This window comes from Sinocyclocheilus grahami, unplaced genomic scaffold (genome assembly GCF_001515645.1).
Source record: "Sinocyclocheilus grahami isolate Dianchi unplaced genomic scaffold, SAMN03320097.WGS_v1.1 scaffold549.1, whole genome shotgun sequence".
NCBI classification, from domain to species: Eukaryota; Metazoa; Chordata; class Actinopteri; order Cypriniformes; family Cyprinidae; genus Sinocyclocheilus; species Sinocyclocheilus grahami.
Window position 1 is genome coordinate 265,507 of NW_015505728.1, and position 25,907 is coordinate 291,413.

At 36.7% G+C, this 25,907-nt stretch overlaps 1 protein-coding gene across 2 annotated transcripts in view; it reads left to right on the forward strand.

Moving 5' to 3' along the window:
- Positions 1 to 23,756, forward strand: part of LOC107555918 (voltage-dependent L-type calcium channel subunit beta-4) — a 26,850-nt gene extending 3,094 nt beyond the window's left edge. Inside the window, exons 1-13 of one of the 2 annotated variants that reach the window (XM_016238860.1) lie at positions 5,725 to 5,983; positions 16,769 to 16,885; positions 16,973 to 17,095; positions 17,192 to 17,319; positions 18,972 to 19,048; positions 19,435 to 19,454; positions 19,627 to 19,707; positions 20,829 to 20,887; positions 20,978 to 21,087; positions 21,220 to 21,371; positions 21,498 to 21,593; positions 22,056 to 22,241; positions 22,630 to 23,756. In XM_016238860.1, the coding sequence (XP_016094346.1) occupies positions 5,939 to 5,983; positions 16,769 to 16,885; positions 16,973 to 17,095; positions 17,192 to 17,319; positions 18,972 to 19,048; positions 19,435 to 19,454; positions 19,627 to 19,707; positions 20,829 to 20,887; positions 20,978 to 21,087; positions 21,220 to 21,371; positions 21,498 to 21,593; positions 22,056 to 22,241; positions 22,630 to 22,893 (1,458 nt within the window). In that variant the 5' untranslated portion in view covers positions 5,725 to 5,938 and the 3' untranslated portion in view covers positions 22,894 to 23,756. Of the gene's footprint in view, positions 1 to 5,724; positions 5,984 to 16,768; positions 16,886 to 16,972; positions 17,096 to 17,191; positions 17,320 to 18,971; positions 19,049 to 19,434; positions 19,455 to 19,626; positions 19,708 to 20,828; positions 20,888 to 20,977; positions 21,088 to 21,219; positions 21,372 to 21,497; positions 21,594 to 22,055; positions 22,242 to 22,629 lie in introns of those variants that run through there. The other variant, XM_016238858.1, reaches the window with a different exon arrangement.
- Positions 23,757 to 25,907: the final 2,151 nt, after the last annotated feature.

Consider the following 25,907-nt stretch of genomic DNA (forward strand, 5'->3'; position numbering starts at 1 on the left):
AAGTCATTATAATCCGTAATTATGTCCCCACTGGATGCAACGAATGCCTCGTTTATAATGGGTTTTCATGTTTTTGAATCATCGCTCCGGCCTGACAGTGCATCATCACAATATGGTAGGGACGTAACATTTCTGTCACATAATTGAGGTATTCGGCCAATCATAATGCACTGGATAGCTGGCCAATCAGAGCACACCTCGCTTTTCAGACCGATGAGCTTTGTAAAAATCGACGCGTTTCAGAAAGGCGGGGCATAGATGAGAAGCAATAATATACAGTATGTGGAAAATAATGTGTTTTTTGAACCTTAAACCGCATAAACACATTTCATTACACCAAATACACAAAATAATGTTCTTTTTAGCAGCATCATATGACCCCTTTAAGGGTAGCTCACTCTGCGTAGGACATTTTGAAGAGTTTTGAACAGTGACTAATATTCTCAGTGGATAATTGAGTATCCACTTTCCATGTGCCTAATGTGCAAAACTGGTTTACGTAATACTTTTTATAGAAGCCAACGAGTTCGCATTTTCCATAATACACATATTTCTTTCAAATCTGCCAATGATGACAACAATGCTCCCACTTGGAGGGTTGTTACTCAGTTTAAATGACTCGTTCGAATTTTTGCATAATAATTCATATGTTCAAAATGTGTCATATTTTGAATCAGATTATATGTAGTACTGTAGTTGAATTCAGCGCCTTAATGCCAAATCATAGTCCTATGCTATGTAACCCTGTTTCCGCCTCTGAATAAAAAAAAAAAAAGGTAATTCCGACTTTTTATCTCACAATGTGGACTTTGTTTTTCGCAGTTCTGAATCTTTTTCTCTATAAGCTCAAAATTGCAAGAAATAAACTCGCAATTCTGCGGGAAAAAAAATATAAAATCAGAATTCTAACTTTTTCTCTTACCATTCCTGAGTTTACATATCACAATTCTGTAATTGACTTTTTTCTCACAAAATGCAAGTTTATATCTCATAATTCGGTCTTCTCAGAATTGTGAGTTAACATCAGTTTTTTTTCAGAATTGCAAGAAAAAAAAGTCAGAATTGTGAGAAAAAAAATCTGAATTGTGCATTATAAACTCATAACTGCAAGGAAAAAAGTCAGAATTGTGAGATAAAAAGTCACAATTTCCTTTTTTGTCATGGCGGAAACAAGCTAAACAAGCTAGTATAATATGCTCCAATCCTTTGGAAATATACTTTGTACACGTTGTACAGTTTTCTCTCTCATATATATATATATATATACTTTTTCCAACTCGGCGATTCTGTTTTTTTATTTTATTTTTTTCTGACATGTTGGTGTTACATCTTTCACTTTTATAAGTTGCACTGAGTAAATGCAGCTGGATAAAACAAAAACTGTCCGTCTTCATTTCAGGTTGCAAAGCAACAAAATCTGATTATTGTAAAGGGAGGTGATTCTTTTATATACCCACTGTATATATATTTAGTGTGATTTTCAAAGAATTATACTCTTGTGCAGCTTTTTGAACAGGTCATTTGGTTTCCAAGCAACAGACGAATCCTCGCTGTCATCAGATGAATATAAATTGCTCATGGCTACCTTTCCAACTGAACTTGTTTGACATTTAGCTGAATAGAGCTGGCATGTATCTTCATAACATCTCAAAAAAATTTTTTTTTGAAATTTGGAGTTTTGAAATCAAGCCTGTAAATATTCTTTCAGCACATGCCATATAAAATCATAGAGTCCATTTTCCTAATGGAAATATGATGTAATCCCTGTCGTCAGATGCATCTAGATATATGAGTTTGCAGAGAAGAAGAAAGTATCCCAGGGGAAACCAATGACCTTGCAATGTGGCATTTTCTAGCTGTCCCTGAATCTACCCTTGTTCACATGTTTGAGGACGGTACAGTTTTCCCTACAGAGTTTGTGCAGCTGTAAGGCAAAAGCTTTGTGTATTAAATCATAATGTGGACAGGAAAAAGCCTTCATTCCTATACTGTAACCAAATAGCATTTACTGTAATACCTTTTTAAATTTCACTGTAAAAACAGTGATGTTACAAGCACTATGAGATGGCATTTTGGTGACAATTTTTTTTTATTTTAGATTTGTTATATTATTAAGAAGAAGCAATTTTAAAAAATTCGAAATAAATATAATGATTTGCATGGCTAATGCCTCTTTCCAGATGAATTATTACTTTATTAAGTGAAAATGTATATGCATTTTATAACTTTAACGATATTTTACCATAAAATATACGTATTGCTTTGTTACATTTGTTTTTATTGGTATATTGGTATATTCATCAGTCACCTTATGCATGCAGCTCATGCTGCAGCCTATCTGCAAATGATTCTAGAATCTAGGTCCCCAAAGATCCTTGGGAATTCATCTTTTTGACTGACTTCCAGGACACTCTATTTCTGGACATAGAGGTGGTTTCACAGCCAACTAAGACCCTTCATTGAGGACACCCTACATTATAAAGTTTGCATATGTATATATTTTTAGATGTGATCATAATAACTAAGTTCCGGTTGGATTCTTCGCTAAGCCTCCCAATCATTTATGAGAACCTCAGATTTAGATGGTAGACTTTTTGTACAGTTTGCGTTTTTATGGTTTGAGGTTAATGCATACTCCCATATCCTCTGGAAAATTCATCTATGCATCTCCAGATGTATATGCAAGATTATTACAGAGCATTGGGTGTCGCTGAGAGGAAACGTCTTGCTTCTGTAGAGATCTGCTCAAATGAGGCTAGAAAATCCAGGGGTGGTAAAAACCTGCTGAGATCAAGGTTAAAGACAAGACTGCAGGTAATCATATAAAAACTTACTTAAACTTGCCTTGAATTTATGGCTGAAACAATCCTATTCTGATGTAGAGAGACTTAAAATGATTTATTAACGCAAGCTGTTGGAAGTTGTTGCTGTTTTTATAGCTATCCATAATAGCGCATTTAAAATTCCTGATCATTGGGAGCTTGTATAAATTATTAATCTCGCTGGTGTAGGTCACATGGCTAAACTCTTTAGTAATTCATTTATTTCTTTGCTTCCCTGCTGTGTTTATTGACCATAGGCCCCCAAAAAGCTCAAGAGCAGTGGGCAAGATTAGCATGACTGTTGATTTGATGATCAGATGTTGACATATCAGATTTTAGAGTTTTTCCTCAATTAAATAGTGGAATCAGGAAACAAGACGCATAATAAACAATCACAAAAAGCAAGTTCTTTGTAGAATTATTACAGCCATTCAAATGACAGTTAAGTATTAAAAGGAAACCAAAAATATTACAGGGTTAGGATATTAAGATGCACTTTATTTAGTAACAGGAATGTGTTTTGTTTGATCTGCTCTTTCACTCTGATAGCTGATCCACAGTAACTCAAAGATGTTTGTTAATTAAATGTGAAAATATCAGTAGTGATCTGAAGGAGTAGGCTATTTCATTTAACTAACAAGTATGCATTGTTAAATAATTTAAGTATGCATGTACATTTTACGAAACATAATCTATAATAGCACATATTTTTATTGGTAGATGTAAATATTTCATAGCGTGAACAGTATTCATTCTCTCAACATATATATTTATTTTTAATAATAGATTACATTTTGCATTATTATCTCATCATATGCTTCTCGGTGGATCCAGTTGAAACAGAGAAACGTATTGATTGCTCTTGTTCTCTTTTGATGTCTGTGGACTCTTCATGAGTTTATTTGATTAAGAGTAGATTAAAGAGGTGAGCATGTTTTAGTCATTTTTTACTCAGAATAATTTGTTCCTGTAGAAAAGCAGGCATGTGGATGTGCTTTGTGAACTACAGGGGGCGATGTGTGCCAGAGTTTTATACTCGAGAGAGCAGTGGTTAATTAACAGCAACACCCTCAGTTCATTTCCATGTAATTACTTGAAAAGACCTGATTGGTCGTGGTTTTCTTATTATTTCAGTAGCTGGAGTGAAATCAAGGGAAATATGAACCAATGACAGAATTAGAAATGCAACACAACCTTATAAATTGCATGTTTAATGATACATAAATCTCTATGGAAATATGTCTCATATTGGGCTAATTTTATTTTGTTTGTCCAAGGACATCATGTATTTTATTGGAGCAATGATGATTGCATTTTGAACAGTAATATTTAAAAGATGCACAGGTTCAGGTTTAGGGGGGAAAAAGAGCTGTACATTTGTTATATCTGGTTATAGCTGCAATTTATATGCTCTTATTAGTGACCTGAGATAGGATTGATGTTTTATAGCTTCTCCACATTCATGGGAATTTAATTACACAAAGCAGAGGTATTGATAGGCCTACACACAGTAAAGAACAGTCTGGTTCAATACTGTCATGTCAAGCTCTCAATTTATGTTTCATCATTCATATCTGCCATAAACTGGTGGTTACAGAGATTTAGGGACCTGGGGCATTTATAAGGATGGGTCGTTGTTTGCTTTTTTTTGTTATGCCATTGTGGTTATATGGTATATATATATTTGCATTGCATAATACTGATAAATTGTTTAGATCTTTTTACTTCAAAATTTTCCAGAAGTAAATCATGCTGAAAAATGTTTCTGCTTTGTAAAGATTCACTTTATTATTGTATTTTTTCCATTTTAAATTTCAGGAACAGCATGAATGCTTCTCAATTTAGCTTTTTAACTCAAATAGGCCTTAGGCCTACATTAGAAAATGGTTTGCGGTTTAGCTCCATTTATCATTTGCTCTAGAACATGAATAATTAATATGGTTGCAATTGTTTGCACCTTTGAGTTGGGCATCATATTTAGTATTGTGTTGTGTTGTCAGGATGCATTTGTTCTTCAACTCAAAATGATCAGTTAGTTGATGTTTACACTTGTTGTGTTTCATATACCAATTGTGAAGGTTTGCGTTTGGCAGTATGGTTTTGTCTCAAATGTTGTCAGTAGTTTAAGACAGCAAGCACTTTCATACAGATGAAACACATAATAATAATATCAATTTACTTTTACGTATTGAGCAGATACCTTTATCTAAAGCGACTTAGACTGCATTCTAGGTACATGTTTTATCAGTTCTACCTTTCCCTGGAAATTGAACCCATGACCTTGGCGTTGCTAGCGTCATGCTCTACTGTTTGAGTTTTTTATTTGACTATAATAGTGAGTAATAATAATTATTATTTATTTACAGTATAATTAATTTATATATTTATTCTTTTAATATATAATTAATTCGCTTTTTCTTAAAAAAAAATTAAATTCACTCTAGTAAATTAATTAAATTAAAAAAATGCATTTTTTAAAAGCCATGCAAGCTGTTGCCAGTTTAATTTTGCAAACGCCTCATTTTTACTGTGTATGTGAACTAATGCACGAATTGTGAAATGAATAGTGGAGTATATGTGAACATGGATGAAAGAAAGAGATGAAGAAAAAAGAGGTGAGATCCAAGATGGTCAAAAATAGAAACGGTGAGGAAAAATTGCAGAAACCCAGTGGTCAAGGAGTGGAATGCTGTCAGCACCCTGCAGACCCCTTCTTCTCCTCCTTTAACAGTCAACAGAAGAGAGCACTTGTCCTTTCTTACTGGAGCTCCTCTCAGCCAATCAGAAGATGGCCTCGCTGCTTTGTCATCAGCTTCTGCTTCAGGAAGGCTCTGTTTTCCTGCTCTGTTTGTGGAAGCTTGATAAAATGCCAGGTCTCTGCAGCCTCTGGGGAGAGCCCCACTTCTCTATGATGTGATCGATAACGCTTCATCCTCATTAATACAATACGCTGGCTCCAGGAGCGAAAGGGGCTGGACTGCCATCTGCTTGACATTCCTCTTTCGGTGGGAAAGGGGATTGTAAGAGAGCACTGTTAGACCTACTCTCGCTGGAGCTTCCTTATCCCACATTTGCATTTGATCGTTAAGGTGATCCCGTGGGAATATCAGACCTCCATGTACGACAATTTGTACCTGCATGGATTTGAAGACTCAGAGGCGGTGAGTCTATGTGTGCATCTTCACGCTCTTTTCAATGAATGCATGCTCACACAGATGCTCTGAGGATGGCTGGAGGAATTCAGCTTGTGGATTGTGCTACTGGTCCCAGTGAGTGTTTTGGGGGAGGGGAGAGAATCCGTATGTGTGTGTGCATGTGTATAGGTTTTGTTTCACTGTCACCTCCACTCTTTCTCCAAACCTCGCTCTGCCTGTCAGATGCATCGTGGAAGAAGCAGTCGGGGGAGAGCATCAGTCAGCTGTTGTGGTAGCCTGTTATTCCGTATCATTGAGCTGTCGCTAATAATGCCACACTGCTTACTGGTTTAGTTCCTCTTAGCTTGCATGCATTGTTGTTTTTGTTGGATTTCAGTGTGACCTCAGCTACTCTCAAAAGGAACGCTTGCTTAAAGTGCCACTTTATTTCTGCTTGTAATGGAGGGCTAATTTAATTAGCATCATTTGATCAGATATAAACGAGTCCCATGGAAGTAGCAAAAATGTTCAGCATTGATGTCTGTACTGGTTACAGCCACGCCAAGGCCAGTCTCCTAATTCAGCCAGTCACGAGTTTCAACACTTGTGCAGCCTTATTTTTTAACATGAATCACAAACTATCCACATTCCACTCAAGTGTTACCATTGGCAAAAGTCAGAGCTGGAAAACGAATTGATATGATCTTATAAATTTTTGGCCGTATGGCTTTGCTTAACACAAAAAAAAATATTTTGAAGAATGCTGAGAACCAAACAACACTGGAGCCCATTTAATTTCACTAAGACAAATCTCAAAATATATTTTATGTTCCTCAGAAGATCCACCCAAAATTGAACATTTTGTCATCATTTACGCACCCTTGTGTCATTCCGAACCATATGCATTTCTTTCTTTTGCCGAACACGAGAGATTATATATTAAAGATTGCTGGGAATCAAATGACATTGAAGACCAGTGACTTCCACCGAGTTTTTGGAAGAACATGAACAGGAAAAACTCATTTTCGGGTGAACATCTCTCTCCCGCTTTTGCACTTTTCATAATAGGAAGTTGGCAGTTCAGATTTGTGAGTTGGTCTGAATGAAGGATTCCTTTTATTTTTTATGTATGTTGGTGTTATTAGTTAGACCTAAGAAGGTTTGAGAAAAGGAACTCTTTTTTTTTTTTTGATAAACCTTGATAATAAATCGTAATTGTGTGGATTTAAGACACCTCTTGTGTTATGTCCATACATTTGTTTTAGGGATGCACAGATGTATCGGCCGCCGATATTTATCGGCCGATTTTTCCTCAATTTACAACCATCGGCATATCGGCTATATAAGGAAAAAGGCAGATATAACAAACCGATGGTTTATTAACTAACTGCGCTGCTGTCTGCACTTTAATGCTAATCAAATAACAAAAGATCGCACACTATTCTTGACTAAATAACTTTTGTAACTTTCATAAGTGAAGCGGACCGCGTCTGATTGATGACCAAAACTTTACTGATGGTTTATTAAGTTTATTGCATCCTTTTTCACTCCAAAAAAATCACCATAAGAGCTAAACAAAACACAGCACGAGAAGTGCCCATTAAACTCTCTCTCTCAGTTGCATTATCGTCAACATACAGCGAATTACACAAAACACTCATTACAACTAACAGTAAATAAATGTATACAAATTGGGGATTTGGGGGGGTGCTTAATAAACGGACAAATTTTAAATCCGAAGAACTGCGTGCTTTCATTACCCATATAGCTCCGTAGACTAGAAAACCCGTCAAAATAAGAGTCCCGCCTTCGTAAAGGAGATCTCATACATATTTAAACTTACAAATAAACATTAAAATGTATACAAAATATGTATTTAATTTATACAGTGAAATGTTATTTTACATTTGTTTACTTAATTTCTGTACCTGAAAATGGTTAAACCTACCTAAAAAGCACTGTTTATTTAAAATGTATCTTTGTTCTGTTGTATTTATGTAGGCCTGCTGATTGTTAAATGGATCCAATCCATGCTCATTAGAAATTATTTGATAATGCAGCAATAAAACTGCTAGTATAATTTAATGCAGGTGTTTTTGAAGTTTGCTGATTTAAAACATGATCAAAATATATTTTAATTCAAATCTATTTTGATGCCAAAATTTCAAATAAGAGAGGAACTGACAAATATCGGTATCGGAATCGGCCAATAAGTGTTTGTTAAAATCGGTATCGGCCCCAAAAAAATCCTATCGGTGCATCCCTAATTTGTTTGTTTGTTTGTTTTTCACCGTTATGACATTTTTTATAATTGAATGCTTGATTTAGCCTCGGTGAGAAACATAAAATATTATATGAATAATATGTACGAGTTACTTTTACTGAACAGAAAGGTTAAATTTTTTTATTTAAAATATATTCATTATGTCTCCTTTTGTGACACTTAAATTATGATTTTTTTTGTGACAAATATGTTGTGCATTTACTGTTTACTGTTGGTGTGTCACCTTTAAACAAGTCACTGACTGTTAACAGCCTCACAAAACAAGTGATCAGAAAATCTGAATTTGTCACATACCATCATTTACAACCTAAATACCAAATGCGTTCTGTTGGGCTTTCATTGATCAGTGGCTCTTGGAAGGAAATCATTATGATTTATCTCGGTTCATCTAACTGATAAAGCACTCTAGCGTAGTTAAAGGACAAGTTCACAAGTTCGTTTTTATTAAAAGCCCATCTTGCCAGCGGTGAATTACCCATTTTAGCTCTGCCAATTAGACAGCAGGTGTTCACACCATATACCAGTGGGGATTCGATCAGGAGGGTCCAATGAATTTTGTCTGATTTCCATAAGTAATAAATTATTTAGAAGTCCAAAATCCTCAGACAAGATTATCTATCTATCTATCTATCTATCTATCTATGCAGCAAGTATTTTCTCTGGAATTATGTGGTGCAGAAATATCATGGAAATTATGTCGTAAGAATGAAATAATGACAAAGTAGCTCAGATCTGGTGGTCTCTGATGATCTTAATATAGCCTTGTGGTCTAATTGTGTCTACCTCTCTTTTCTCCTCTTCCCTTACAGCTTATGAATATTAAAGGTAATGGAGGGTTCAAGCGGGTACTATTCGTTGCGTGTAATTGTTTCGTGTATCCTGTTTTTTTTTATTTATGACACTGATGGTGTTCCATATTGTCAGTCTAATTGTGCAAACTAGATCTGCGCTGTTATATTTAGAATTGCTTTCTAATAAAAGCAACTGCATATGTTTCAAACAACCAGTTCAAACATTATCTCATACTGCATTTAAAGTGGAAGTGATTGCTTTCAGTATAGTTTTAAGATAAATGTTTAGAGAAAAATGGATGATAGTGACTGTTCTTTTAAACAATTTTTTTTAGTGAATTGTTAACTAAATTGGACAGAATTAGAGCAGTTAAAGCAATAGTTCACCCCAAAATTAAAATGTATTTGCTAACCCTCATGTTGTTCCAAACCTGTATGACTTTTATTTCGAATTTTCTTTTCTTTTTTTCCGATCTTCTTTTGTTTTACAATTGCATATATTGCTATGACATGAGTAAATAATGAGCAAGTTTTCATTTTTGGGGTAAACTGTAATAACTCCCTCAATATCTAACCAATCTCAAAATGAGTTTAAAATCTGGCTCTATAAATCTAGAACTAGTAATGTCTGCTTCACAAACGAATTCACGAACATGCTGTTTTCAAGGGAACAGTTCAAGGACTCAATTCCAATTTTGGGTTGCAACTGATTTAAAGATCAGTTATTAGATAGTAGAAGTACTGTACCTTTCATGACTTACTATGTGACACAAAGCTTTCATCATCCTCTCTTTTTATGGTTAAGTATTTGCTTTCAGATGTGGCCCTAAATGGTAGTGATCTCATGCTGTGTTGTGGAGAGATTTATCTGTAATTACCCACTGCTCTTGCCTGCATTGGTCCTCAGCCCTCGTGATTCATCTGCATATCTGCTCACTGGAGGATGCTTTTTCACTGACCGATTTATCTGCTTTTGTTTTCAAAGAAATACAGGGCAAGGATCTAGTGGACTTTGAGTGCCCCAAATGCTCTCAGACTCACTGGCATCACAGAAAAATGTTCACGGCGTACAATCTCTGAAGATAAGCAGAACGTGTGGCTTGACAAACCCAAGCCCACACACTTGACGTGGTTAGATAATGGTGTACGCACTGAGGCAGAGTACATGGAAGCTGCATGTGGTTCCGCCATTGTGTGTGTGGGTTTACTTGTCTATACTGTCATTTAGGGACAAGTTGTCCCCAGACATTAACTTAAATTGTCCTGAAAAAAAGGAAATTCTTAAGTAAATCCTTAAAAAGGATTCTTAAACACAGTAACTAAAAGTCTAATATCTAAAAATATATTCTAATTAGTGCTGTCAAACGATTAATCGCGATTAATCGCATCCAAAATAAAAGTTTTAGTTTACATAATATATGTGTGTGTACTGAGTACCAAATCAGTCAAAATGGATTTGCAATCTGTTCAGAGGTTTGGAATTGCAGTCTGTTCAACCTGTCTGCAGCCAGGACAAGATCAGAGACAGTATAAGGAAGAGGAGGCAGATCACTTACTTATGGTGGATGCAGGAATTTTCTTTTTTTTGAGTAAAAAGATATCGCCTTTAGTCTAATTTAGCTGCTGCATTCTTAAATGTATATATATTTTATATATTTCAAATAAATGTTTTTCATTTTATCATTTTATTCTATTTATCAAAGAATCCTGAAAAAATCTATCACCGTTTCCGCAAAAATAGTAAGCAGCACAACTGTTTTCAACATTAATAAGAAGCACCAAATCAGTCATGCCAAACATTGCATGGCCAAAGGTAATTTTAATAATCAACAACTGATTTAAAATTAAATGATTTTTGTAAAAAAAAGATTCTAATATTTCAATATTTTTTAAAAAGGACTAATTTATACATGACTATATGTAAAAAGATGATAACTGTTTAATAAATGTAACCATTCATTGCTTGAAAATTAAATATTTGACCTCAGGTTGAAGTGTGCTAGCAGCCTGAGAAAGAGGAACTGTGCTATCATCTGCTGAGGAAATGTTCCCGTCCTGCACCCTGCCATCTCTCTCCATCCAACCATCGGTATCGCTGAGTCGGCAGCATAGAGGAAGCAAACCAGCTGGCCATGGGGTGTAATGTTTTCTAAAGTGAAGTGATTGCCTGACTGCAGATTCTGTAAACGCCCAACATGGTATCCAAATGGGACCCAGAACTGTTTGGATACCAACATTCTTCTAAGTATTTACTTTTGTGTTCCACAAAAGAAACAAAGTCACACAGGTTTAGAATGACATGAGGGGGAGTAAATAGTGACACGATTTTCCTTTAAAAGCCTTTTTGCTATATTAACTGCATGTTTAGGCCTATATAATAAGTTGCAATGTATTTGCAATTAGCATTGTTTTTATTTAGATCAGACCTCGTGATCCACCATCTGTGATCCACTAAACTTGATAATGCAGCAACACATACAAATGTTACAGTGTTTGTTGACTCGTAAAAATGTTATTGTGCATCAGCTCAGTTTGAAGATTCAAACTGTTTGTGTTGCAGTATTAAACCGAATACATTGATGGTCCAGTGGTCCTAATGTGTGCTGGAGAATGAGAAGATGGAAAGAGTTGCTGCGAGGATGAATCACAGGGGCTTTGATATCATCAAGAGCAGATGCAGCTCCTGTCATCTGACTCGCCTCAGTGCACATCGCCTTATGTAACATTGGTCACATGACTATCCTGGCCATGGAGGTCCATGATCTAGTGTGATGGCCAGTAGTGAGGGTATTGTGCTGGCCAGGGTTGTGAGCTTAAAAAACTGAAGCATCTAGTCATTTCTAGTTATTAAGTGAACAGAGATGGAGATCTAGAGATGCTGATGATCCACCAGGTAGACCAGAACCAATTCTGAGCTGGTCTAAGTTGGTCTTTTTAGCAGGGTTGCCAGCCTCCATTCACAGTGGTTGCTTCATCCTGAGTTGCCAAGTTACTTAAGACAAAAGAATGACACATCTTGTGCACTTTTCATCCACTACCTTCATTTCCCACAGTACTAGAAACATCTGTGGCAAAAGTGAGTAACCGTGAACTTGCAGAAGTGATGATGTCATACAGTTAGACATAATGGATGTCTCAATGTACCTTTGAGAAGATACCAGGAATAGAATCAGATTCTCTTTGATGAGGCATCACTACTGGGATGCGTGTGTGTTGGCATCTGAGATTCATCAAACTGCTGTATCTCTTGTCTTTGTTCTTTCTTCAGCCCTTTATCTTTGTTTGGGTCCCTTGTTGAAGGTTTTTTGAATTTTTGCCAATGTAACAGATTGCCTTTTTAAGAATCATCAAGCATCTTTAACATACACTTCTTACAAGTTCTGAGTTTTGTGTGCTTAAGTGCATATTCTCTGTGCTAGCAGCACAAAATGGATTTGCAATCTGTTCAGAGGTTTGGAATTGCAGTCTGTTCAACCTGCCAGACAGCACAAGATCAGAGATGGTATAAGAAAGAGGAGGCAGACCACTCTGCCTCCGTCTTATGGTGGATGCAGGAATTTTATTTTTTTTAATAATAAGAAGTCACCTTTTGTGAGAGACTAATTTGACTGCTGCATTCTTAAATGTATATGTATTTTATAGATTTCAAATAAGTGTTTTTCATTTTGAACTTTCTATTTATCAAAGAATCCTGAAAAAAATCTATCACCGTTTCCACAAAAATAGTAAGCAGCACAACTGTTTTCAACATTAATAAGCACCACCAAATCAGTCTATTAGAATGATTTTTATGGATAATGTGACACTGAAGAATGCTAAAAATTCAGCTTTGCCATCAATTTTTTTAATATATTAAAATAGAATAAATAATTTTTTAATTGTAATAATATTTAAATTGTATAACATGATTTTACAGTATTTTAAATCAAATTAATGCAGCCTTGTTGAGGATAAGAGACTTCTTTTAAAAAAAATTGTTAAAAATCTTATGAACCCCAAACGTTTGAAAGGTGCATAAGCATGAATTATTTGAGATATATTACTGAAATGCAGTTTTAACAAACAATATTAAAGATTTAGTTTTTTTTATCATGCCAAAGCAACCAAATGCCTAGTGACCATCATTTTCTTATTTTATTGAGCCTTGTTGACTCATTGTTTCTGATTCTGTCCTAATTGCTCTTGACTGTACTATAGTTCTGTGTCTGTCAGATACTTGTACGGTGCTCTGTTTGTCCATCTTCTATCTTTTTTTGCTTTCGATTAGGTTTAATGCAGTACAATCTCTCTGCAGATAGGTGGTTGAGGAATAGTGTGTGTATTTTACAGCTCTTGTGATGGTAACAACATCAGACTGCTTTAGCCAACCCCAGCACAGAAAAGATGGGCATCATCTGTCAAATTGCATAACGGGATACACTGATGATATTCTTCCTGACAGCTGGAACACCTTTTTTGTAATATGTTGTAATATAATATGGCACATTAAATGATACCACCTTCATTATTATAGTAATTTGTAAGGGCTTTAAAGGGGTCCTATTATGCTTTTTCACTTTTTCAACTTTAGTTTATCTTTAATGTTGCTATTTGAGCATAAATAAAATCTGCGAAGTTACAAAGCTCAAAGTCCAATTCAAAAGGAGATATTTTATTTAACAGAAATCACTTTTCAAAAACTACAACGAACGACTCATTTGGACTACAACGCATATTTTCCGAGATTTGTGATATCACAAATACAGACGAATGGGACGAGACCTGGTTGAGCTTCACTAGAGAAGGCAACGAGTGTTATCACTATGTCGGAGACATAGAAGCTAGCTTTCCCAAGGCAAGCAAACTTAGAGTGGTTACAATCATCCGGGTTTAAATCGCGCTCAAATTGATTTGATATTGACGCAATATTTACACTGAAGCTCGCAGGCGGCTATGGTAAGGGGCGTGACATTTCCCGACCAGGCGCCGAGTGCTGCCAATCACAACACACCCTGGCCCAGCTAACCAATCACAGCACATTTCGTATTTCAGAAGGCGGGCCTTCATTTGATACAGGAACTATTCGAGCCGTTCATGCCAGACTGGGGAGAGAGGTGTTGTGATGATGTAAAATATGTGAAAAATAATGTGTTTTTCGAACAAACTAGTATGAGAGCTTGTTCTAGTACACCCCCAAAACAAAATCAAGACTTTGTAAAAGAGCATAATAGGACCCCTTTAAGTAAATTAGTTAAAATATTTGACTGAAACATAAAATACAAAGTATACATGGATACATGATACATGGATGGTACTGTACAAAGGATGCAATAAACCGTAATGCACCAAACTTTAATGACTTTTAAAAGGTTTCTGAGTAAAATCAGATATCTTACCCAGATTTATGTTTTAAGCAAATGTGAAGCAAGATCACAGACAGATTTTAAGGGTGATGACAGTTAATCGCTTATTTTTGAGGGATCTGAGATGAAGTAGAAGTTGTCCTTACCTCAGTGAATTTGTAAGCCTTGTAAGTGCTTTAATGTACTGTTATTACTGAGAAGTGTATCCAAACTATTTTTTGCGATAAGTAATTAACCTGCATATTCGGTCAATTTTGACATTGCTTTAATGGCATGGACAGTAATTGCTGGTGTTGTAGTAAAACAAAAGTTTTTGACTGTATTGCAGTGATAAAGAGAATACTAGTGGATTATAAGATTAGTTGGTATGTTCTTATGGGACACAACTACAGGGTTAATGAACCTTCAAGGCGTCTGTTAGCTTTGAGCACAATCTTTTGATTAGTAGATCAAAGCACATGTTGCTCTTGAATTCATTGCATATCTTGCTCTCAGTAAATTGCCATTCTGGTTTTAGACTGACTCCTCCAAACTCATCTCACCAGTAGCTCCCTGCCATTCTGAGAAAAAAAAGACTATGTTGTAAGTTCTCTATAAATTGTTTTGAAGAAATAAAAATAGACACAAGCGAGAGACAGTTGTTGACCTAGTGTAAGTACTGTACATTAATATGGATATCATAGCAAAATTTGTTCATGGAAGAATTCAATAAGAAACGTTTTAGTTCCTATTTAAATATTTTGCACACTTGCATACTTTTGTAAATCTGAGGATATTTTGTCATATTTTCGAGATCACTAGGATTTTTTTTTTCTCAGGAGAAACATCTGAGAAGCATATGCTTAAAGTCTCAAAATGCTCTCCATTTAATCTCATTGTTGTCTAGGTGAAGTTATAACGAGAAAACAAGAAGGGAAAAAATAAATAATGCATGGCCGCTTAGAACTTCCGTAGAAGAATAGATATTTTAAAAAAGATCTCTTTGGGGTTTGTCTTTCCTATGGGACTTTTGATCCATTTGCCCTCTCTCTTTTTCATTCTCTATAATACATTTGATTAAGACATTTAATCATTTAATCATTTAAGACATGACTTTGAGGCTGTCAGCTTCAGTCATTTTGTATTTGATCTGGTCTTGTTTCCTTCAATGCTTCCATCAGCCTTTGCATCAACATCTGCACATGCATTTCTCAGCTTTGCAAACACTGAGAAGTCAGCATTAGACCTGTTTACTGCACTCTTACCGGACTGCGGTTCATTGATAAGCGTCACATCTGCCTTGTCGCCTGTTTGTGATAATGTATGAAGTGTCTAAAAGGAATTTAACTCCGTATTCATAATTTCAGGTTCCTCAGAATGCAAGCTGGGATGAGTGCGTCTTTAATGCCTTGACATTTATGTTATGGTGGAATTTCTTGTATTTTACCTGTCATTTATTGTTTTATATATAGCGTTTGATTGAATTAAAAAACAGTAATACTGAAATAATATTACAATTTAAAATTATGGTTTACTCTTTTAATATATTTTCAGATGTAATTCATTCCTGTAGTGGCAAAGCTGAATGTCACATGATCATTCAGAAGTCATTCTAATTTGCTGCTCAAGAAACATTTCTTATTGTTGAGTTGTGTTGCTTTATATTTTTGTGGAAACTGTGAACATGTCAGTATTCTATGATGAATGGAAAGTTCAAAAGAATAACATTCATTTAAGATCTACATTTCTTGTGACATTATAAATCTATTCTACTATTACTTTTGATCAATTTAATGTGTCCTTACTGAATAAAAGTATTAATTTCTTTTTTTTAAAAACGTACTGCTCCAAACTTATTAGTGTATAATAATTATAGCGATAAATTTAAGAATCTGAAATTGTCTGTTTTTATTCAGTGATGGAAGAAATATAGCAGTGATACATAACTAAATATCATTTTAATTTATCCTTCATCCCAAGCCCATAAACCCATTCATGCTTACCACATTCTCCTTGATAATGTGCCATTTCTCTATTACTGCTGCTTCTGTTTTAAGACTTTTTATGCTGTTAAGGTTTACATAATAACATTTATTCCAGCCTGTTAACATGAAAGATTATTCAAACTAGCAGCTTCTCCTTGATGCACTGCAATGAATAGTTATTTAAAACAAATCCTTTTAATGTAGTCTGAACCCATTCAGATAAAACAATACAATTACTATGTGTGTAATACAAATGTGTGTCATTATGGACAAGCAAGAGCAAAGTAAAGGCTATTCCTCCCACATATCCTTTGTTTGGTGCAGCACACATCCACTCTAAATCATCTAGATTAGGATTCTTGGGGTTGTTTTACATAAGGTGCTTTGTGTAAATGGCAATAAATTGATAGATATTCACAATGTGTGTGCAGGGTTCCGCCGATTCTTACACTAGCAGACCATCCGACTCAGATGTCTCTTTGGATGAGGAGCAGGGCGGCCGGCAGGAGAAAGAACAGCAGGCCACCGTTCAGCTGGAGAGGGCAAAGGTCAGACTGTCTTAACCAGAGCTACCTGTACTGTACCTATGCCATTTTTCTTATATATGCTTCATATGTGCTTTAAATCTGTCTCAGGCCAAAGCAGTGGCCTTTGCCGTGAGGACAAACGTCAGCTACTGTGGTGCCCTGGATGAGGATGTTCCTGTCGCTGGCACTGCCATTTCCTTTGATGCTAAAGACTTCCTTCACATCAAGGAGGTGAAGAGGGCATTTATTTAATGAGAGCCTGTCTAGCTGTGTCCATTTATAAATGGAGTTTAAACAAATTCCTTTGCCCTCTGTGTATTTACACAGAAGTACAACAATGACTGGTGGATTGGGCGACTGGTGAAGGAAGGTTGTGATATCGGTTTCATCCCCAGTCCCTTAAAACTAGAGAACATTCGCTTACAGCAGGAGCAAAAAAGGGGCCGCTTCCATGGGTAAGACTGCCTTAGAGGAAATATGAGTAATGAATGTTACGCTAAACCTTAAACAGTTTTAAAGGCTATATAAACAAAGATGCAAATCTGTCTTCCATTGTATTACTTGACAAGCCACTGGTGGTAAATTATTAAAAAATTAGTAGCCATTATTCGTCAAAGAAGATTATAATGAAAGTTCATGAAAAATGCGGTAGATTTCCAATGTGCAAATTTCAAAAGCCAAATTTCAGGATGATTATAAATGCCCTTGTACCTCATTGTTCATTGCAGCATTGTTCTATTTAGAACACAGGACGGGTGATTATTCATGGGACAACTAATTTTGGAATTGGCACAATGTCCTTTCATGTGCTGAGCATTATTGGTCATAGTTGTAGGTGTTTATTGAAAGAAATGACACACAAACCCTTTGAATGAGATGCTGTGTTCTCTCTCAACAGCAGTGATCAGCAGTGTTGAGTCACGCAGTAGTCATACCTCACCACTCTCTCAGATTAAATGTTTGGGTTTGAAGGACAAAGGCTTTTGTACTTTACTGCTGTTCTTTCCTTAACAAAGGAAAAACATATGTCTAAAATAGTGATCCAGATAGATCCTTCCAGTTGTTTACATATTACATCCCTAGTGAAAAATAAATATACTAAAATGTATTTGAAATACATTTATTTCATGCTAAGTACATTTACATATTTACGTATGTAATAAAAATACCCTGCAACTGTACTTTTGGTATACTAAACTGATTAAAGTCTGCTAAATTGGAACAACAAATTTTGTACTTAATGCACTTTAATTGTGAGGAAGTAGTGCTGAAGTCCAACTTAAGATATACTGAAGTATATTTGATTGTGCTAAAGTGGAACTATTGCAAGTATACTTCGGGTACACTTGAAATATCTTGCATTTAAAGGAACATTCCACTATTTTTGAAAATAGGCTCATTTTCCAACTCCCCTACAGTTAAACAGTTGAGTTTTACCGTTTTCGAATCCATTCAGCCGATCTCCGGGTCTGGTGGTAGCACTTTTAGCTGTAGCTTAGCATAGATCATTGAATCTGATTAGACCGTTAGCATCTCGCTAACTGAGCATATTTTCAAAAATAGTGGAGTGTTCCTTTAAAGACCGATATTATTCAAAGATCATATAATCGTCATCAGTAGTGACATTAAATATTAAGAAATGTGCATTGTGCACAAGTAGTACTCCAAATAAAGTTTAAATATAACTTTTAATAATCAGTAAGTCTCGAGCGATACGTCATTAAATAATACATTTGAGCTATACTTGAAATAAATATATATGAAATAAATATATTCTAAATATATTACTTTTTACTGGGATTACCTTAAACACAGTATAAAGATGATTAAAAATTTGACTTTATAGCATATTCTTGCTTCTGACATCTTTGTGTCAACTTAGACTGTCCAAATGCTTACACAAAATTACATAAAAAATGCCAAACTTGACCCGACTGCCACAATATTTCATGCAAAGTTAATTTAAAAATAATTATTTATTTTTAAGAATATAACTGGACTCCAATTAGTCATGCAATGTGATGAGCTCTTTTTTGTTGTTGTGAAAACTATTTAATTAACAGTCCTTAATTACCACCATTCCCTTTTCTTTATTCTGCCCCTATAGGAAGTCCAGTGGGAACTCTTCTTCCAGTCTGGGTGAAATGGTGTCAGGCACCTTCAAGCCCAACCCTGCTTCTGCAGGTCAGCTTCAGTCTTCAGCTTTAGTGAAGGGTTCCAGTCCACTTCAGATTTACAGGCTGGTTTTATAAAATGTCCAGAAATTACAGAATAAATTGATGTTTTCCAATAGCAACCAGGGGAAACATCTCTGTTGTTTTTAATGCTGTCCAAATAGACACTTCATATCTTGTTGATGCACCTTGACACAAAATAAATATGGCTTGGCTGTGTTGCCCAGTGAAATTTAGTGTAACATTAAAAACCATACAGGAAGAATGCTAGGCACTGAAAATGTTAATAAATAATATTTATTTCATTTAATTTAATTTTGTATTTTAAGTAGAGAAAAGATGCATCAGATTTTGTTTTAATCTACTTTTTAAAATTCCTCTTTTCCATCATCACAGGTAAACAGAAACAGAAAGTGGTGAGTGAGCTTTATTTCATTTTTTCAATTATATAAATTCTACAAAAGACTATACTATTGTAACAAACTTCTGTTTAAATCTATTGCAGTGTTCATTCAGTAATCAGTATGGGGTTATTGTAGTGCAAGTAAACAGCATATTGTTTCACATCAAATTGCTGTTATTTTGTAGGCCGAGCACATTCCTCCATACGATGTGGTCCCTTCCATGAGGCCGGTGGTCTTAGTTGGCCCATCACTTAAGGGATATGAGGTAGGCCTCCCCCAATCCCTATGGTGTGTGTGTATATTTAGACTTAAGCAGCGAACGAGAGGGGATGTCAGTTTGTCACTGAATAGCAGTCATCATCTCCAAGCAGAGTTGCCAAGGCAACAACCTTCTGGGCACAACATGCCAGTCTCAAAAATGGAGCATGGTTTGAAATTAGAAAGAAAGGAAAAAAACATAACCACCATCCATGAAATCAGCGTGACAAGCATGTTAGCATGCACCAATATTAGACTAGATCTCTTGGAGCATATATCATGATTGATCTGTGAAAGATAAACAGCTGTGTTTGATCATTTAAGCTCATTATTTACGAATATGTGCCATCTGCTCCTTTACAAACATTATTTAAAAGAATAATTCACCCAAGTGAGTTTGTCTCTTCATTGGACTTTTAGAAATTTAGCATTACATCACTTGTTTACCAGGGGATCCTCTGCAGTGAATGGGTGCCGTCAGAATGAGAGTATTAACAGCTGCTAAAAGCATCACAATAATAATTCACACAACTCCAGCCCATCCATTAATGTCTCATAAAGTGACAATCTGAATGTTTGTAATAGACGTTTTTCATTTTAAAGCATTGCTTATATGGCTAAAATATGAGTCCTCTATCCATTGCTTACTAACTATAGCTTTCTCCTGTGAAAAGTAGCCATGTCTGAATCAGGAGAGAGATATGCACAGATCAAGCTCCATTTGCAAGCGAAAACAGTCCAAAACAGTTCTAAACAAATATATCTGTAGATTTTGATGTGAGAGGACAACAGGAGGAAGCATTATGGACTCATATTTTGTGCATCTTAATGATGGATGTAGGTTTTCGGTTCACAAGACGTTAATTGATGGACTGGAATCGTGTGGATTACTTGTGGATTATTGTGATGTTTTTATCAGCTGTTTGGACTCTCATTCTGACGGCACCCATTCACTGCCATTGATCCATTGATGAGCAAGTGATGTAATGCAAATAATGCAAACTCATTCCGGTCATTTCCTGGCAAGACACTGTTGAAGTAAATGAGATATTTTCCTCAGTTTTTCCAATGAATCTTTCAAATAAAATCTTCCTTTTTACTCTCCTGTCCTCATGGGTTTGAACACAGGTGACAGATATGATGCAGAAAGCGCTCTTCGACTTCCTGAAACACAGGTTTGAAGGCAGGTAAGGGACAGCTTTTAATGCGTTTTGGATTTTGAATACCTTTCCTGTCCATGTGTTCATGATTTCAGTACATTTATTTCCTAATTTCAGGATATCAATCACAAGAGTAACCGCAGACATCTCTTTGGCCAAGAGATCTGTGCTGAATAACCCTAGTAAGAGAGCCATTATTGAGAGATCCAACACCAGATCCAACCTGGGTATGTCAGCTCATGTTTATTTGCCACTGAGCATTTCTAACTGAATGCAAGTTAATTAATTAATGTTAAACATGTTTCCTGCTTCTAAGTCAGCATGTTGACATCATGCTGAATGTTTTCTCTTTCTGGCAGCGGAGGTTCAGAGTGAGATCGAGCGAATTTTTGAATTGGCCAGATCCCTTCAGCTGGTTGTGCTGGATGCCGACACGATCAACCATCCAGCCCAGCTCATCAAGACTTCTTTAGCTCCCATTATTGTCCATGTCAAAGTGTCTTCTCCCAAGGTAAAATGGTTTCATTTCTTTATTAAAAGAATTGAATTGAATTGAATTGAATTGAACAAGTATTAACAATATATGTTAGTTGAATGATGTTATGATTACATAGTTATTGCATTTGTGTGCTTACAGGTATTGCAACGGCTGATCAAATCACGAGGGAAGTCTCAAAGCAAGCATTTAAATGTACAACTGGTGGCAGCAGACAAACTAGCTCAGTGTCCTCCAGTGAGTATCCAGAATAACATAACATAACACACAACACAATCTGATTCTTCTCTTTTACAGTGTGTGCAACCCATTTTACTGACATACATTAGTGCTCAAAAGTTTGAGGTCAGTAAGAAGTTTTCGAAGTAGAAAGTTCAAATTAACAGCAATTGTTTGAAATTGAAATCTTTTGTAACATAAAGGTCTTTATTGTCGCTTATGGTCAATTTAATGCGTCCTTGCTGAATAAATGCATTCATTCAAAAAACAAACATAAAGACTGAATATCCTGTGTTACTCACAGTAACACAGGATATTCAGTAAGACAAAATTTGATTTTTTTTCATTGAGGTTGGATTGGGTTGTGAAAAGTTGGCGTTATGTGCCAAAATAGAGGGAGGTGGTTGAATGCAATGCATTAAAAATAAAGGATGTGACATATAAAACACTGACTACATTGCTGTTCCTGCCCTGTTCCAGGAAATGTTTGACATAATTTTGGATGAGAACCAGCTCGAGGATGCATGTGAACATCTGACCGAGTATCTGGAGGCCTACTGGCGTGCAACTCACACTTCCCTCAGCACTCCTCTGAACCCTCTGCTGGGTCGCAACCTGGGCTCCACTGCACTCTCACCATACCCCACAGCCATCTCTGGACTACAGGTGAGTGGAGACTTGGGACTTTGTTTTAAATAACTTTTAAATATTCCAAAATAGGCTGATTAGAATGTGTTGAAAGTCCTTGATAAGCTCCGCCCCCTTGCTTAATTTTGCCATCACGAGCTTTAAAGAATGTATCATAGGAATGAACTGGAGATTTGCATGAAATTTCAGAAACCAAAAATGCTCAGAATGGTAAAAAATAAAGTAAATTGAAATATTATGTTTATGTGTGCAGGAATTAAGTTCATGTAATTTTTTCTACAGAAATTGTTAGCTTGCTGTTTGTAGTAACATATTTGAAAGTAACTGCTTAATACTGTACTCTGAAAGGGTTATTTTGAATTGTAATATATTGGTTCCGCTGCTAATATCGGTAAACTTTCAACAGAGCCAAAGAAATAAAAACAGCAATCACATCAGTGACAACTCTCCAATGGAACGGCGCAGCTTGATGACGTCCGATGAGAACTACCACAACAACGAGCGGCAAAAGAAGAGTCATAACCGCCTGTCCTCCAGCTCCCAGCAAAGTCGAGACCACTACCCTCTGGTAGAGGAGGACTACCATGATCCCTATCAAGATGCGTACAAACCTCACCGCAACCGGGGCTCCCCTGGGGGCTACAGTAACGACTCACGGCACCGACTCTGAACATCCAGTCCACTACAGCCAGAGTTATGAGATAAATCTCATGTAATTGTGTAAACCCTTTCTGAAAATACAGTGCATTGCGTTCACTCTGACACAGGTCCCCATATATGGGCCATCTTAACTGAAAGCAAAATCCAAGCACCCGGTCCATCTATGTAAGGCAGTTGTTTGCAGCCCTTGCGCATCTCTTGTAAGGCAGTTGGAGGTGCTGATTTTATCTGCAATGGTTGAGATAAGTAGCTCTTTTGGAGGAGTGACAACTATAGTACCATCTGGTCCATCCAGTTTCTCCTAGTAGAGGCCTAAGCCCTGCGTTTAATTGCTAACCAAAGTCCTGCACTGTCTATATTTGCAGGACGTTTTGGGTTGGCATGCTAATTTTCACCCTGAACTAGTGCCGGCATGCAGAAATGCTCAACAGTGCCAAGACTCAATCAGCACAGAGCCTTTTTGCATGATTTCAGTAGCCAATGGAAGTGTCATGCGTTCACCGTTCTGTTTCATCCTGTCTTAGTATTTATGTTAGATGGTCTATTATTTTGCCCAAACAGCCTCAGGTACGAAGCAGGAATGCTTCTTAGGTGCCAAAAGGGGTTTCTTTTCCCACGGTCTATTTTCATAATGATCTCTGCAAATAGTGTCAATAGACACTTTTTTTCTGAGCAAAATACAAAAGATAGCAACACCATAATGCCTATAGTTCACTCAGCGCTTTGCCCAGGCCTACAAGTGGGATGCTGTTGCAAAAAATTACGCCGGAGCACCAGTATCAGGTAGATTTGATCATTTTAAATTACTCCATTGCTTGGTAGTAATAGTAAATAAACGAATCTCATGAAACCTTAAAAGATTTACAGATTATATTTCACCCAAAAATCAGAAGAAAAAAATCATATAAATATAAAAAATAAATATACACAATATAAATACAATAAAGCCTGTTTTAGGACCATTAAGACTCAAATTGTGACATTATTTTCATTTAAAACAATTAAGCATCCCCTCCTCTATTTTAATTGCTGCAATAAAAAACTAAGATTTTTTTTGTTTGTTTACATTGTAAGGAATTATGCATCATGATAGTATTTGTTAAATTTCAATAATTACATTAAATAGTGTTATTAAGAATAATGGGTTTAAAATATTATGGAAACTAATACGAATTTAAAGGGAAATTTGTGCTTAATTATCATTAAAATAATATTATTATAATAAAAATTATTGTCTATTCTTTATGCCATATATGTATTTTATTTATTTATTTACTTACTTGCTTTTTTATTTTTGGTGAAATGTGACCTGAGCATGTTTTTGTGAGATTCTCAGGGGTTTTGTTGAGCTCATATGACACTCTGATTGAAACGGCACAGTAGCCTGTGTCATTGAAATATATGGCAGCTGAGTGGAAATCCATTCTGTCACTGAGGGAGTGTTTACATGACCCTTCATTTACACGAAAACTTTTTTGGGGGGGCCTGAAAATTCTAACTTTTGAAATCAAAGTGCAAGTTTAAAAAAAAAAAAACATCTCGGTTACGCATGTAACCCTAGTTCCCTGAATAGGGAACGAGATGCTGCGATGACGTCTTCACTTTGGGAACACCCACGGTGTGACGAATGTCTGAAGCCCTTATATCCTCACGCCAATTTATTGGCCAAATAGCGCCTAGCACCGCCCCTCACGCATACGTAACGTATGCTATATCTGCGTGCCGCGCGCTATTTCATCAGATTTCCATATATGACGAAGGAAGCACTATCAAGGTACGGACGACCCTCATCGCAGCATCTCGTTCCCTATTCAGGGAACTAGGGTTACATACGTAACCGGGATGTTCCCTCTCATAGGTCACTTTAATGCTGCAATGACGTCATCGCTTTGGGAACGCTATACCATAACCCCTGACGTACCTTAGATAGCTGGAGACCAAAGAAAGCGTCTGCTCAAACGGATAAGACCCGGGAGCCAGGAGCCATCCTCACGTCTAGACTGTAGAACTTGATGAAGGTGCTAGGAGAGGATCATCCTGCCGCAGCACAAACATCTTCCATCGACGACCCTTTCAGAAAGGCCTGAGAAGAAGCCACTGCTCTCGTAGAGTGAGCATGTAATCCTAGAGGCGAAGTCAAACCACGTGCCTCGTAGGCCAAAGAGATAGCCTCTACTATCCAATGCGACATTCGCTGCTTAGAGACAGCGGAGCCTCTGCTCTTGCCACCAAAACACACAAACAGCTGGTCCGATCCACGCCACTGAGCTGTGTGATATACATAGATTCTTAATGCCCTGACTGGGCAGAGACCCATGCTACCTGACCCCGTGTCAGCGTGGGAAAAAGTCTGTAAGACCACTTGCTGAAAGCGAAATGGATTTGAAGCGACCTTAGGAACATAATCAGGCCTAGGTCGCAATAAAACTTTTACCAACCCTGGGGCAAAGTCCATACATGAAGGGCTGATGGATAGAGCCTGCAAATCCCTTACTTTCTTGAGGGAGGATAAAGCCACCAAGAGAATCATCTTGAGAGTCAGCAATTTCTCGGAAACAGACTCCAACGGCTCAAAAGGATGGCCCGACAGACCTTCCAGAACGATCGATAGATCCCAAGAAGGAACTCGGGTCGGGCGGAAAGACCTAAGCCGTCTCGAACCTTGCATAAAATGTGAAACCAAAGGATGACGACCCACTGAAACACCTCCTATGAGTGTATGTCCCGCAGATATGGCCGCTACATACACTTTGAGAGTTGCGGGGGTCACTCCTTCAGAAAAACAACTTTGAAGAAACTCCAGCACTGAAACGAGGGGGCAATGAACTGGATCCAGAACACATTGTCTACACCACGAGGCAAAAAGTCTCCACTTGAAAGCATATAAGTGTCTTGTGGAGGGAGCGCTAGAATTAATAATAGTGTCGGTAGTCTCAGCCGAGAGACCAGAACACATTAACGCATTCCGCTCAGGGGCCACACGCATAGCCTCCATAAATCCGGGCGAGGGTGCCAAATCGTGCC